The following is a 14,166-nucleotide window of genomic DNA, read 5'->3' on the forward strand; positions in this document are numbered from 1 at the left end:
CATTCTACGTGGTACATGATAGCATCAGCAAGGACAGGAATGAAGAAAACAAAGGATAGTTTAGAGAAATATGGTGGATAGCATTGATGAACAAAGATGAGACAAAAAGTTATGCTAGAACTAAAATATGAAAGTCCTAGTATTCTATCCTCAGAAATTTGTTGTATCCCACAAAGAAAACCATGACAGAGAGCCTTGATGATCTCAGTAGGAAGATGACATAATCGGATGTAAGTTTCAGAAAGGTCACTCTGATGGCAGTGTAGAAAATGTATTGGTGTGGGAGAATACAAGTAACAGGGAGACCAGTTAAAAAATGATTTCAGCAGTCCAAATAAGAGATATTGTACCCTGTCTGCAAATGTGGAGGCAGAAAGTTACCTGCTCAAAGGAAGAGCCACAGGTAGAGAGTAGGGCTTAAAGAGTCTCATGGAGGCTTGGAGCACCCCGGGAGAGGAACTGGAAATTGAGCTAATCAAGCAGTAATAAGCGCCCATAGTCCTGAATGACCAAAAGTCAGAAAACACAAATTGAGAATGGTGCCAGTCAGCATGGCTATACAGTTTTCTCTAGCATTGCTCAGTGGCCAGGCAGGAGTAAGAAAGCATATGGTTGAATACTGGAAAACATGTGTAATGTGTATCCAAGCAGGTGAGGGAATTGAGGGTCTAGTCCGAGTGGTCCAGACTGGATAAGGAAGTGAACACAGGAGGGGGCTGCATGCATTCCTGAGACCAAAGATTAGACAGAGTGGAAAAGATAGAAGGCGAGGAAACTGTAATCAGGTAAGGCTGCAGTGCGTCAGAGGTGGCATGGTTCACCATAATGACAAGCTGAAACGTGTGATGTTTCTGTATTTGACAGCAAGAACTCAACAAAGAGAACACTTATTTCAGAACAACTCTTCGATATCTTTTATGTTTGCATCGTGAAGACAAAAAAAAATTTTGGAGCAGTTTCTATTAGTATGTAAAGTAAGCTATCTAATGGCAAGAGGGAAACAGTCATTCATATAGGAAGTAAATCCCATGTATATTAATACGATTTTTCATTTTTCAATTGTTTAGTGAGATATATTCAATGAACATAAGTTGAATTATAAGGAAATGAAAATTGAAGATATATTAACTGGCTACCTCCATTCCAAAGTAAATCTCAACTATTTCAGTCAGTTTACAACATCATTAATTGGTCAGTCTTTGAATAAGATAGTTTTAAATATAATATCAAGGACATTCTGAATGGAACGATTGAATTATATGTCACTGTTGCCTCAGGAAAACTCTTTACCTTTCCTATAGACTACACGTATCTTTCAAATGAAAGCCATTTTAGTGATTTTTCTGTAAAGGTATGCTACATAGTATGGACTTAAAATGCAGTCTTCAAAAGGCAAGCATGCCCATAAATCTGAATATCTCATTCTTTTCTCATGTAGAGAGAAAAGATATTTTTCCACATGGAAAAAATACTAAAATAGAATTGCCTTCCCTAAGATAAAACCAACACATCTATAGTATGGTTTGTTTTGTTTAAATCTTGTAGGTTTATTGAACACATTCATCTGTCACAAATAATAGCTAACTTTTTTAAATGAGTGCTAACTAGTCTAAGGCACTAGTCAATGGTCCTTGCCTGATACACCTCATTTAATTCTTCTCAACAACCCTAAAAGGTAAATACTATTACTATCCTCATCAACTAGATGAGGAAACTGAGTTTAAATAACATGATCCAGGACTCCTAGCTAGTTAGTACACCTGAGATTCAGACAAAGACAATCTGACAGCAGAATAAATAATCTCAACTACACATTGTCCCTCAGATCTATCACTTAAATTCAGGTTAAAATTTAGCAAAATGTTTCCTCTCTAGGTATACTAGACCTACATAAAAGAAACTAAATTTTTTAGGTTTTATTATAACAGGTCAAGAGCCCCATTGCTATGCTCCATCAGCTAAAGCAAAATCTGCACACCACTGTACCTTTTATTACTAAAACTTGTAATTAGTATACTTTCCAGTGTTAGATAATTAGTGTCCAAAAAGTCACACTCCTGAGGCAACAGTGACAGTAAAATTACGTGTGTACCTATGAACAGGGAAACAATTCTACCACTAGAGTCAGAACTCTTTCTTCATATTTTAAACTTTGACATGATTCCTCTATAGCTAATTTGTGCCAAGTTAATATTGAGATAGTTTTTTAAAAACTACTTTCCAAGAATTAAGTCTTGAGACCAATTTGAAAAAGTTTTCCATGTGGTGGCCAAAGTTATTATTTCAGTTTTTCTTTCCAACCTCCTCTTTATCCATCTTTTTGAAACAATCCAAAACTTCCTGACCTTTTTTGTTTGTTTGTTTCAGCTATTTATTTATTTATCTTTAATCTTTTGGTGGAGGTAGGGAATAGAAAAGTGACAATTTTAGGAGTAAAACTGAGAAGAACACTGATTTTCCCAGTTCCAACCCACAAATGCCAAATCTGGTATTATGAGTTATGTGTTTTCTCTCATGATAAAACATTACTTTCTGTCACTTCTTACAAATCTGAAAAGGCAATTCATGTGCCCTAAAAGGAATTATTAAAGAGTGTAACATTCACACTGTGATCTCTTTCCAACATCTTAATTTCTCATTTGTACTATGTAGTATGTAGTATGAAATGAAAATTCATTACCAAAGTGAACTCCAGTGAAATTCATATTTTCTGTATCTCCTTTCAAGATATTGCATGTAAAAGCACTTGATGAAGTGGAAAGGAAAATACAGATGTGTTAGTATCATAATCCTTGTTACTACTAAATTAAATCAATTTGCCTTGAGAATGTTTATACTAAATTGAAGAAGGGTAAGACTTGTCCAGGGCTATTTCTTAGGATTTTTAAAAAAGGAACACTAAGTTTTATGAATTTTGTAAAAACAACAATGCCTCTATTAAACTCCTAGATCCTGTTTAAGAAAACCAAATTCAGAACTAATGAATAAATTATTAATTTTAACCCAAGTGAGTTTGGATTTGCCATTTCAGTAGTAATGCGTGTGGGTACGTGTAACCCACCTTTCTTACCAGATTGCATGGCAACTCCCGAAGTAAGGTACCACCTCACTGGAGCTTCAGTCTTTGTCGCTGCTAAATACAGAAGCTGCATTTGATTTCAGCTTGTCTGTTTCTATGGGGAGCAATATACCACCGTTCCTTCTTCTTCCCAGGCTGACTTTTTTCATCACCATGGAGACGAGATCTACCCACACAACTAAGATCTGAAACCACTCCTATTGTGGCTGAAACTAAGGCTTTGGGAACCAAGGCCCTCTATTATTTAAGTGTATTGTTTTGTTAAAGAAGAGTTCTTTCTTCCTTCTGCTTTTGAAGTATTTATTAATTTTCCACAAAGGGAAAACAGACTTTCTAGAGCTATGAAGATTTACAATAAGGAGAAAGAAAATGTCGTCATGACATTTTTCTTGGTCAGGTTCTGGTTTTGCATGTATTTAGTGTATATACTCTGCATAGTCTATTACTGTGGAGTAATGTTTCATTTCAAATTATGTGACAGTTTTCCTAAATAATAGTAAACACATTTAATGTACACTTCTTGGTGGTCTTAAAGTGCTGCTTTTAATTTTAGTTTGGGATTGCCTAAATTTGTTTCTAAATCTAGTGTTGGTGTCTTTTAGATTGTTTCTGCACTTGCTCACAATAAAATCAATATGAGAAAAGCTATTCTAGAGCCCTGATCATAACTATGCATGGATTTAACAAGAGAGGATTGGTGTGATTAATCACTGTAAACCCAGTTATAGTACATCCAGATAGAGCTGATAAATTATCTATGGAAGATCATACACACCAGTACAACTATATTCTAATGTGTTCTTTTTGTTTTTTCTTTAAAGTTTATTTTATTGTAGTAGTAATGTGTTCGAACACATTACTACCACAATAAAATAAAATATACACACACACACACATATATGTATACGCACACATATATATGTGTGTGTGTTATATATTATATGTTCATATATCACATAAAGGGCCAAAGTTCTACAGAGTTCTTTGATGATCATATTTGTTATGGAGATACTCATTATACCATACCTGCTATCATTGTTTGCCCTGGATCCACCCCCCTACCATTCAAATGGCACCAGTCAAAAGAGATGGTAAGAAAGTCAAGTGGAACTTAAGTATCCCAAATTCACCACTCGATTTGCACACCCTTACAAATTCACATCTCCAGTTTGATAGTTGTGTTTTTTCCCCCTAGAGAAGTTATCATGGTCCTTATTTAATGTAAATACACTAAATAGGAATTCCAAAAAGCCTGACTTCAGTGAAATATGGAATTGTTCTGAATCTTTAAAAGATATTTTAAATAAGCTAGCACCATAAAGTTGCTATAAATTAATTAATTTACAAATAGAAAGCATTTATTAGTATAATTGGGTTTTTGTGTTGTTCACTAGTAAGAAGTTAGCAATTCATTGCAATATTTGAATATAGATTAAGTTGTACAGTATGGAGAGCCTTGTGACATTTCAAACATTTGAATTTTGCAAAATGAGCTCACCCTAATGAAGTCCCTATATGATTCTAGTTTTCTGTAATTACACTGGTGAGTGTGAAATTCAACATGTGATGCTAAATGTTAACTGCAGATATAGCTGGAAACCTTTTGCAGTAACTATAAAGTCATTTATATTTTCCCATAAGAACATTGAGAGTCAGTGTATCTCTAACTCTTTAGTAAAACTTACTTTCTTTAAAAGGGCAGTGCTATACAGTTAGGCAAGAGGGAAAAAATGAAACTCATATAATAGGGAATTTTTTGAAAACATGTTCTTCATATGTTCTTAGATTCTATAGTTTTCCATCCCACATGCAAGATGAGTTTGCTAGTGCAAAGTGAAATAACCAATAATTTCAAGACAACTAAAATTGAATATGAATACACATTATTCTAACTCTTGAGTGTTTTCCTAAGATATGTGTTTGTGGTAATTTGTTTATATCCATGCTATATTTCTAACAAACATGAATAGTGATTTTTACCAAAATAATGTTTCTCTTCTTGTCATGTACACATTACATTTTAACATCTAAAAATGTAAATATTTGAACATTGTAATATGCAGATGACTTTGACAATGGGGAGAATAGTCTATGATGTAATTAGTATAGATTGAAAAATAAAAGAATATAAAAATTTATTAAGGTGAGAGATTAGACTTATAACAGACTTGAACTAATGAAAACTATGAATTCTGATAAGTAACTATTAAGATATAATTTTAGGTTCTCACGAATGTCTCTTGAATTTTCTTTTCACCTTTCTTGGCAGTTGCTTTGTTGGGGAAGGTATTTTTGGTTGCCCTTATTGCTAAGGAATTCAGTTGACAGTACCCTAAAGCAGCTCCTTGTTGCTAGAGTTGTTAGTAGATGATCCCAAATGTCAGGCTTGTATGCCAAGGAGTTAATAATAATAAGGCATTCACATTTAGAACTTATTGAAGTAGGAAAATCAATATTTTAATTTTTGTGATATTGTAAACTTAGAAATAGTACGCAGAAGTCCATTTCAAGCTTCAACAATCATAAACAATGTTACAGCATGAGAGGGAATAACGTTTTTAAAATTTTAGCATCAGAATCATTCCTTTTCTTATTCTACTTCCAACCCACATGCGCACATCCACCTACTCCTTGTTGTACTCTTGCTGAAAGAATTTAGTATTCACTCACTTTTGCAGATCAAAACCTCTTCTTGCCCCTCACTTAGTCTGGGGGATTATCATGATACCGGAGCTGCTACTGAATATTTTTTAAGTAATTCCACCAAAACGAAGATGGTAGCACTTTGAGGATACTGTATGAATTTAGAATGAGAAAAAAAAATAGGGTGGACTCTATAGAGCAAAAGTTTTGAAAGATCTACGTTATTGTTAATTTGAAAAATATATATAACTCTTCATATATTTTAGATTTATATTTTCAAGAACTAAGTTGGGCCATTGATTGTCTACTTATTAAAGAAGTTGGGCAGTAAAAGCACAATTTGCACAGCATCAAAATTTACCAATCACAGATCATGGTTGCTGATCAGCAACTTGGCAGAGGACACAAGGTAAAGTCCTTGTGTACTTTGAGTAGGTTCTGATGGGGCAAATCTACTAAATTTATCTTTACAACCCTAACTCCCCAGGCACAAATACCCTTACCTGATAGTCCATCAGAATGTCCAATTTGTAGACATTCTAAGTGCAATGGACAAATTAAATAGCTCTGATTATGAAAGTATAATCAGTGTTCTGAAGATACTTTTACCACCCAATCACATTAGTGATTCATGGTTCAGATAAGATTGGAACTGCTTTTTAGAGTGCTTACCAGGTAGGAAAGAGAATTATCCTAGTGGGATTGGAAAGACCAAAGAAGAACCCATTGAAAGATATAGGCAAGAAGACAATGAGATGCAGTTGATCCCAATTTGTCTTCATTTTCACAGGCCAGACATAGTCACAGATGAAATGTTGTGTCATGTATGATTTACCTGTTCATCTCATTGGCAGTTCTCATCACCGAGTTACTTTATACCAATCATCACCCAGACTGAATATGGTCTATTTTAATTATATCCTTTTAATATAACCATGCAGGGTGGTAAAGGTTGAAATTTTTCATAAATTAGAACTATGCATTGTTCATCTCTAAAGTATTGCAGATAAAAAAAAGTTTATTTCCTATAGTGGGTTCATGTCTCAGACTGTGTTTTCATCTGGAAATGAGAATTTTAAAGAGATTATTTAAAAATGAATAGTTATTAATCATAAAATCAGTTGCAACAGCCACCCATTCTGCTAGTAACCTGTCATCTGCCCATACTGTTGAAAGAAAAATTTACCAGGAATAGTTATATTTTCATTGAGATTGTCTCATTGGAGTTTAATATACTTATGAAGTAAAAATAACTTTATGAAATATTTTAAAATACAGATGAATTAGTATGGAATGGTTTAAGAGTTGATTTACTTGTTTTATAAGGGAGGAAAATCACTGTTCCTCTACCCTGTTAAGTACTTTGCCTTAGGTCTGCAAGTTAAACTGACAAAAGACAGGTTAATAGGACAAAAGATATAAATCTTATTCTCTTAATGTTTTAATTTTTATGTGCTCAGAGGCCTTCATAGAAAAGAAATGGAGACCCAAAGAAACAGTTAGACCTTAGGGTTTATATACCATTTTAACAAAGGGTGATAAATTGTGGAGAAGTGCCAAGGTAAAGGAACAGGGGTTTGAGCTTCTAAGGAAGTAAATTGTGGAAAAGTAAATACTTGGGAGGAACTAATGGAAGATAAAGGCCATTTTAGTAAGGTATGTTTGGCAGACCTATCTTAATGCCAACTTTCTGTCTCCAGTGATAAGGATTGTTCTCCTATATGGAGAGAACATATAAATATATAAATTAATTTTTAATACTTATCATTTTATTTTGAAAAAGAACACTTTATCATGAAAATTATATTCTTCATTCATAAAATAAAAATAGACTTTCCAGTACCCGCCCCATGGTATTAAGTAAAAAATAAGTAAACACATTTTTAAAAGTCAGATATCCTGTCTATTTAAACTCAAAACTTTATAAGAAAATAGGCCCTCAAAATTTGGACAGGTATTACTCAAGCCACAATTAACAAGTCTCTCTTGTTCTGAACATTCTGAACCAAGATAACCAACCTACTCTCCTAATACTCATACTGAGAAAAATAATTATTACTGACTATCAATTCATGGTGTGAGATTACTCCTTTTTTTTGCTAAAAGAAAAACTTTTAGCAAAGTTTTTTGCTAAAAAACAAACATTTGCAGAAAGGGAAGGCTCCTGACAATTGTGCTAGACAAATACTTTTTTTTTCACAAAGTCCCCAAAACAGTCCTACTCTCCCAGAAGCTCTGCAGATGTTACTATTGATAGATCTGCATGTCTGCTACTGGGAACCTTTGTTATCTGCAAGGAGCTTAAGACCAGTAGACAGTGGCTGTGCCCCTAAATTTGCCCTCTACCTCGCTGATAATGGAAGTAAATTGAAAGAGTTTCCTCTTAGAATTCACCGAAATAGGAATCTTTGAAATTGTTATTCCAACTTAAGCATTTCTTATTTCCATTTTTACATATTTTCTTTTCTTTTATCCATTAAGGAACAGGAATTTTTTTCCCACCTATTTGGTATTCAAATTTATTCTCTTGCAAATGTTTGTGCCTCCATCCTTACCCTATAATCTAATCCTCAGGCATTTGATTGAACGATCATCAGCTATTCCTAGCAGGTACACTATTAGAGAAGCGTGATTGCATTTCTAAAACTTATGTCTCTAGAATTTCTATTTCTGCTTATTATTTGAGTGGTCCTTAGTGGGGAGATTTTTTAATTCATAAACAAAAAGGGAAGGAAACATATCTTCAACCTATTCTTTGAAGAACTTGCATGGCAAGTGGATCCATGATGTAATAAGTCATCTTATACGTGACTCTACATGACATTACATCCAGGTTCACCTTTCATCTCTCAGGGGATTTAGTAATAGGGAAACAGTATGTTTCTTTTCATCCAGCTGGGCTGGTGGCTTCACAGTTGGAGGTTTCAGTGATGAGTGGAGTTTCAGTAAATATTTGTTAAGTAATATGCCAAACAGAAACATTACTGAGTTTCTTGAGGCAGCATAGGTATGTTTGTAATTATAACTGGCTAAAAGCTTGGTAAGTAGTGATGTTTATTTTAATAGCAGGAAATAGGGAATATTTTTATAGTTAGGATTTTGCTCAAAAGAAAACAAAACAATCAAGGACCATATAATATTTTTAATTAAAAAATATTGTTTTAAGGAACATGCAGTTTTCTACCTGTCCTTTTTAAAAAACAGGAATAAAATTAATGTTACTGTAATAAATAATTTTAACTGGTGTGAATATTTTCACGATTTCAGTGGGGATATTTGTACCTTGTCAGGTACAAAGGAGAAGAGTAGAAATAGGGAAAGAGTGAAAGCCTACCAAAAACACAATGGGAGAGAAAAGGAGAGAGTGTTTATAAATCAGAAAGGGACTTGCAAAAAGTTAGATAAATATGAGATTCACAGAAGTCAAAGATAGGCTTGCATGGAACGGTATAGTCATAAAGTGAGTTTGTTTTTGTGTTTGAAAGATGTCACATACATTACCCATACACTAGTGTGTCATATCTGACCTTCCTGGCCTGCCAACAGTGCTCATACTTGAGATTTCAGAATGCACACCTCAAGAAGTATAGCTGAGTCAATGGTCTTGAGTCTGGAAGTCTCTTTATAGTTGTTCTGTTTCCTCAAATTAAAGAGAAACTGTTTAACACTACATGGAAGTATAGCATTGATTCAAGCAGTTTATCAAGGGTGTATTGGTAAACTGTATTCTCTTTCATTTTGCTGTATTATGAATAGACTGAGACCATCAGATTCCTTGGCAGAATCCTTATAATTGTTTGAGCTGTGTAATACGTTATACTGGTGACAAGACTAAAACTAAAACACCGACATGACCAACTACAGGGCTTATAAACTTCTCGTAAATGTAGCACAGAAACTGGCCCATCCCAGTGTGACTGGCCTAAAGCAGGAGGTTTCAAAGTTGAGTGGGCACAAGAATCACTTGGGCTGCTTGCTTAAAACACACATTCCTGAGCTCCATACACAGAAAGTTTGATTCAGTAGCTTTGGGGTAGGGCCCAGAAATGTGTGTTGAACAGGCAGACCTCCACCCCTGAGATTGGATTGCCGGCAGTCCTGACCACAACTGGTTGAAGGGACCCCCTGCCCTAGGAGTTATCTTTTATGCTAATATATACAGACTGGGAATTAGCTGTAGCCATTTTGGAACAGCGATCCCCCTCACCATCCTGCACTCTGGCAAGAGTTTCCTGTAGAAACAGTGTCATAAATGTAACTACATGTGACCTGATCACCAGGGCTCTAGTTCAGGTTTAGTATGGGTTGAGTGCACTAGAAATTAAACCACTCGTTTAATAGTGCTTCTGAGGAGAAAGGAGGGATGTGTTGAAAACAACAACTTAGAAAATGTTTAAATTGCATAGATATATTAGGAACAATTTAAACTTTGAAATGACCTTGTGCCCAATGTTAGATTACCTCCAATTTTGCTGTTTGAAATTCCAGGACCTTATGAAACAAAGTGGTAGAAGCCAGAGCTGGCATTCCAGTATGAGAATTTTCTAAAATATGAGGTATTATCTTCTGTTTCATTTGACCTACATATGAAGATCACTTAGTTTCTAGCCCCTTTTCTGCAAAAGGAGGGTATGACATGATAAAAGTTAGTTCTGCTCCTATCTGAACTATGCTGCATGCTGTTTTCTAGATATTGTGCTGTGGGCAACAGGTGCCCTTCCTGTTATTCTAAGGGAGCTAGTAATGAACAACAAGCTTTCTTTGCTCCCTCTCCCACTTGGTTCCTTCTTGATGTAACTGAAAAGGTACTACAGGATACTGCAGATAAAAATCGACCATAACCTAGAAAGAAAAGATACTGCTGATTTGTGCCTAGTGACACTATTTGGATTCCTCAAAATCCAAAATAACATTAACAAAAAGAGACTACAGTTTATTTTATCCCAGTGGCTCCTAGTATCCCAGGTCATTCAGAAACCTCAGTGTCTTCTAGTTTCCTAATTCCTTGTCATGTGGCTTATCCTCAGGCTGTCAGGGCTTTTCATTTCTCTTCACTTTGTAGTAATCAGCATTCAGCTTCCTCATCGGAGCCACGCTAGCTGGACTCCGCTAGCTCACCAGTTAGCACATCAGGGTAGTTACATAGAAGGTGGACTAGAGAACTCTCCCTCATACTTCTTGATTGCATGAATTCAAGGGAAGATCTTGTATAGAAATACAATGTAATTTTCATAAAAGACTGATCATTTTACATGTGTAATGGGAAGTACTTTTAACATAAACTTTCCTGATTAAAATTATAGACATGTACATACAAGTATAGAGGTGGGAAAAGAGGTACCTGCGCTGTGTATTACTTTGAATACTAAGATTGGCATTTCCAAATAACCAAGCTTAAAACAAAAAGTGTCCCATTTATGGCCAAGTAGACTTGCATGCCAACAGAAAGACATTGCGATAGTAAAACCATATGCAATTCTAGCCATATTTTTCTCTTTCCTCTTTATGGGTATTGCATGATGGTATTTCTAATACAAATACTAATATGATTTGGAAATAATGGCACTCGCAGGTCTTTCATCATATTGTATCACTGCTTTATCATATTAGGCTAATACACTGCGAGAGTTGATAGAACCTCTCCATGCCAAATCGGATCCACTTCTGTTGGCACTCAACCCATTGGACTCACAGATTGATAAGCTAATGTTTAGAGAATTTAGATCGGAGAGAGTCGGCACGGCGCAGACTAACATCAACCTCTTGCAAGCAACTAAAATGGCCTCGTCCTTGCTGTTTATAACAGAAAACAGACTTTAAAACCTTAGATCATCAAGTGTTTTGGATTGGGGACCTCCCTAAAGGGATATTAAGAGGGGCAGGCCACTCTTAAGAAGAATGCGAGCTTTCTGCACTGGGACTAGCGTAAGATCAAAGCCAATCAAGATGGAGCACAGTGACAGAAAACAGCCGTTTCTGTGGGAGAACAGAAGGGGAAGGGTATTGACTGGGAAGGGCTCTGTGTGGTGACACCTCAGTTGTGTTCTCCTAACACCAGGAAAGGAGAGGGATCAGCTCCCATAACTAGAAAACCCTGGCTGTTTAATGGACTTTTCGGTGGTCTCTTTCAGGCAAAGCAGAGGAAGCAAATTCTGTGTATTGAGTGTATTTTGCATTTTTAAAACTTGACGTGCTGTATTGTACTAAATTAAGTGTAATCTATTAAGGCAAGGTATACACAACTTGCTCTGATACTTACTATGTTTATTCTATTATAAAGTGTATTCAGGTGCAACACAGAGATTGCATTCAGTGACACTGATGAAGAAAATTCCTCATGCCAGGCTTTATTAGACTCCTCAGCTAATATCCTAACTTTCTCCCTATTTCTTGGCACTTGTATACAAATGGTGTTGCCTTATAGGACAGGCATGAGCTCTTCTTTTCTGTAAAATTTCCCGAATCTATAGGCTGTGGTTTTCACTTTTGAAAAAGTATTTTGTCTGGATGTCTTTCCAACTAGCTTCAGATATTATTTACTACTGTGTAACTGGGTCCCCTTTGGCTCAATATTGCTTATTTTTCTTATGTAGTGGATGTGAAATTTCCTTTATTTAGTTGGATTAAGATACTCTGTAATAATTTCAATGCTAATTAATGGATATTTCATACTGTGCAATGAACAGATAACTTAACATTGTATTTGGAAATGTTTTTTTCATCCTGTCGCTGCAGTGTGTGGTATTGCATAATGTGAATACCTGTAAAAATATAAATTACTTAAAAATAAAAATATGACCAGTTGGTATCAAATCTTTTTAGATAGCTAAATAATTTGCTAAGTATGCTTGATAGTAAATATCTTTCTAAAGAGAAGTAATCTATGCTTCTTTCTCACAAATGGAATTTGTGTTGTGAATAAAATCACATTGATCTGCCTTGCGGTTGCCTGTGTACTCTAAACATTTTAATGTGTTTTTTAAGTATACACAAAAATGGTTCTGGTATGTAAAAATCCACCAAAAAGCATTTTGTTGGCATTCAATATTAGTGGGAATGTTTTGGGTCATTCTCCCCATTTAAGTCATAGTAAAATTTTATGTTATAAAGAATTTTGCTTTTTTCTTATTAAGGAATATGGTGACTCTACATTGAGTTTTCACTACAGTTATCTCTTATCTTTGGTTTTAAAACATTTCCTTTATGAACCCCTGTCTGAGAGCCAAGTGCCTTGACCTCCATGGCTCTATTAGTTAAATTTTATAAATCCTGTATGTAAATCTAGAATCTATTGTTTATGTTTGTGTTTGTCCTCCAGAGAACCTTTCCTTTGGGTCAGTAAATCAATACCAAGGACACTGAGATTTTATCATTTGAACTATTTGTCATAAAAACCACTGTAGTGACCTGAAAATTCAGTCACTGTCATGTATTTGTGGCATTAAGCCACATAATTTGGCAGAAATTACATGCTTAGAGAATGAACTGTAAAATAAACTTCAGCTCTGCCTCTTGTCACATCTGTATGGAACTAAGCTGTACTATTTATTGTACAGAAAGGATTGACAGACCCTTGGTATTGGCTGGACTTAATTTTGGTGAAGCGCAAGGTTACTCTTACAGGGAGGAGATTCACATGTTCTTCTTTTAAAATACACTTAGCAATATTGGTGGATTCATTTAAGCTGTCCTTTTAAAAGAATAGTTTTTTCCTCACCAAAATCAGTTTTTTTGTTAGAGAAATTATTATTATTTTGCCTAAAAGAAAATAAGCTAATTATTTCTAATTATGCAAAGAGTAGTTGATTATAGAATAATGAGTAAAAGCTAGCTTTTAAAATCTGCTTTTTTTCTGGTGTAGTTTTACAATGCTAGGCATAGTTAGTTGACTTATATAAAAGTATAGACTAGGAGAGCTAATATGCAATTATGAAACAATCCAAATTATAGTGTGAACTCCTGAACACATAATCATATTTAGCATAAAACCTATGAACAGTAAACCCATGTGTGTTAAAACCATTGAAAGTTTGTCACTTTACATATAAATAAGCTGTTTAATATGGTGTACTAGAAAATTAGTATTCACAGAAAATATTCCTGTGTCTTAATGCAAATGTTAATCACCCTTCATAACAAGAACCTTGCCCCACCTACGTGATGCCAGTAGCCTGGAAGCCTTAGAGCACACTGCGGCTGGACAAGAACAAATGCCTCTCACATTTGACTGGTGACTAATGCTACTATGTCCAGCCTTCTCTCCACTTGTGACTTAGCCTTTCCCAGCTATCTGTGCTCATTACCCAGCTGCATCGTGGAAGGAACAACTGTTACCATAAGGACATCACGGTCCAATTTTAAAAGTGCACAGTTCCCTTCCAAAACATGTACCAGAACTGATTATCCATCGTTGGCTTGCTTCTTTAAGAGCCCAGTTGGTATAC

General features: G+C 35.1%; 1 protein-coding gene across 5 annotated transcripts in view; it reads left to right on the forward strand.

Moving 5' to 3' along the window:
• The window catches only part of CNKSR2 (connector enhancer of kinase suppressor of Ras 2), a 250,220-nt gene that overhangs the window by 227,283 nt on the left and 8,771 nt on the right, over positions 1–14,166 (forward strand). Inside the window, exon 21 of one of the 5 annotated variants that reach the window (XM_017659440.3) lies at positions 11,333–12,795. The exons of the other annotated variants lie outside the window; for them this stretch is intronic. Coding sequence (XP_017514929.1) covers positions 11,333–11,337 — 5 coding nt within the window. The 3' untranslated portion in view covers positions 11,338–12,795. Of the gene's footprint in view, positions 1–11,332; positions 12,796–14,166 lie in introns of those variants that run through there. 5 annotated transcript variants of the gene reach the window in all.

This window comes from Manis javanica, chromosome X, assembly GCF_040802235.1.
Source record: "Manis javanica isolate MJ-LG chromosome X, MJ_LKY, whole genome shotgun sequence".
Taxonomy (NCBI): domain Eukaryota; kingdom Metazoa; phylum Chordata; class Mammalia; order Pholidota; family Manidae; genus Manis; species Manis javanica.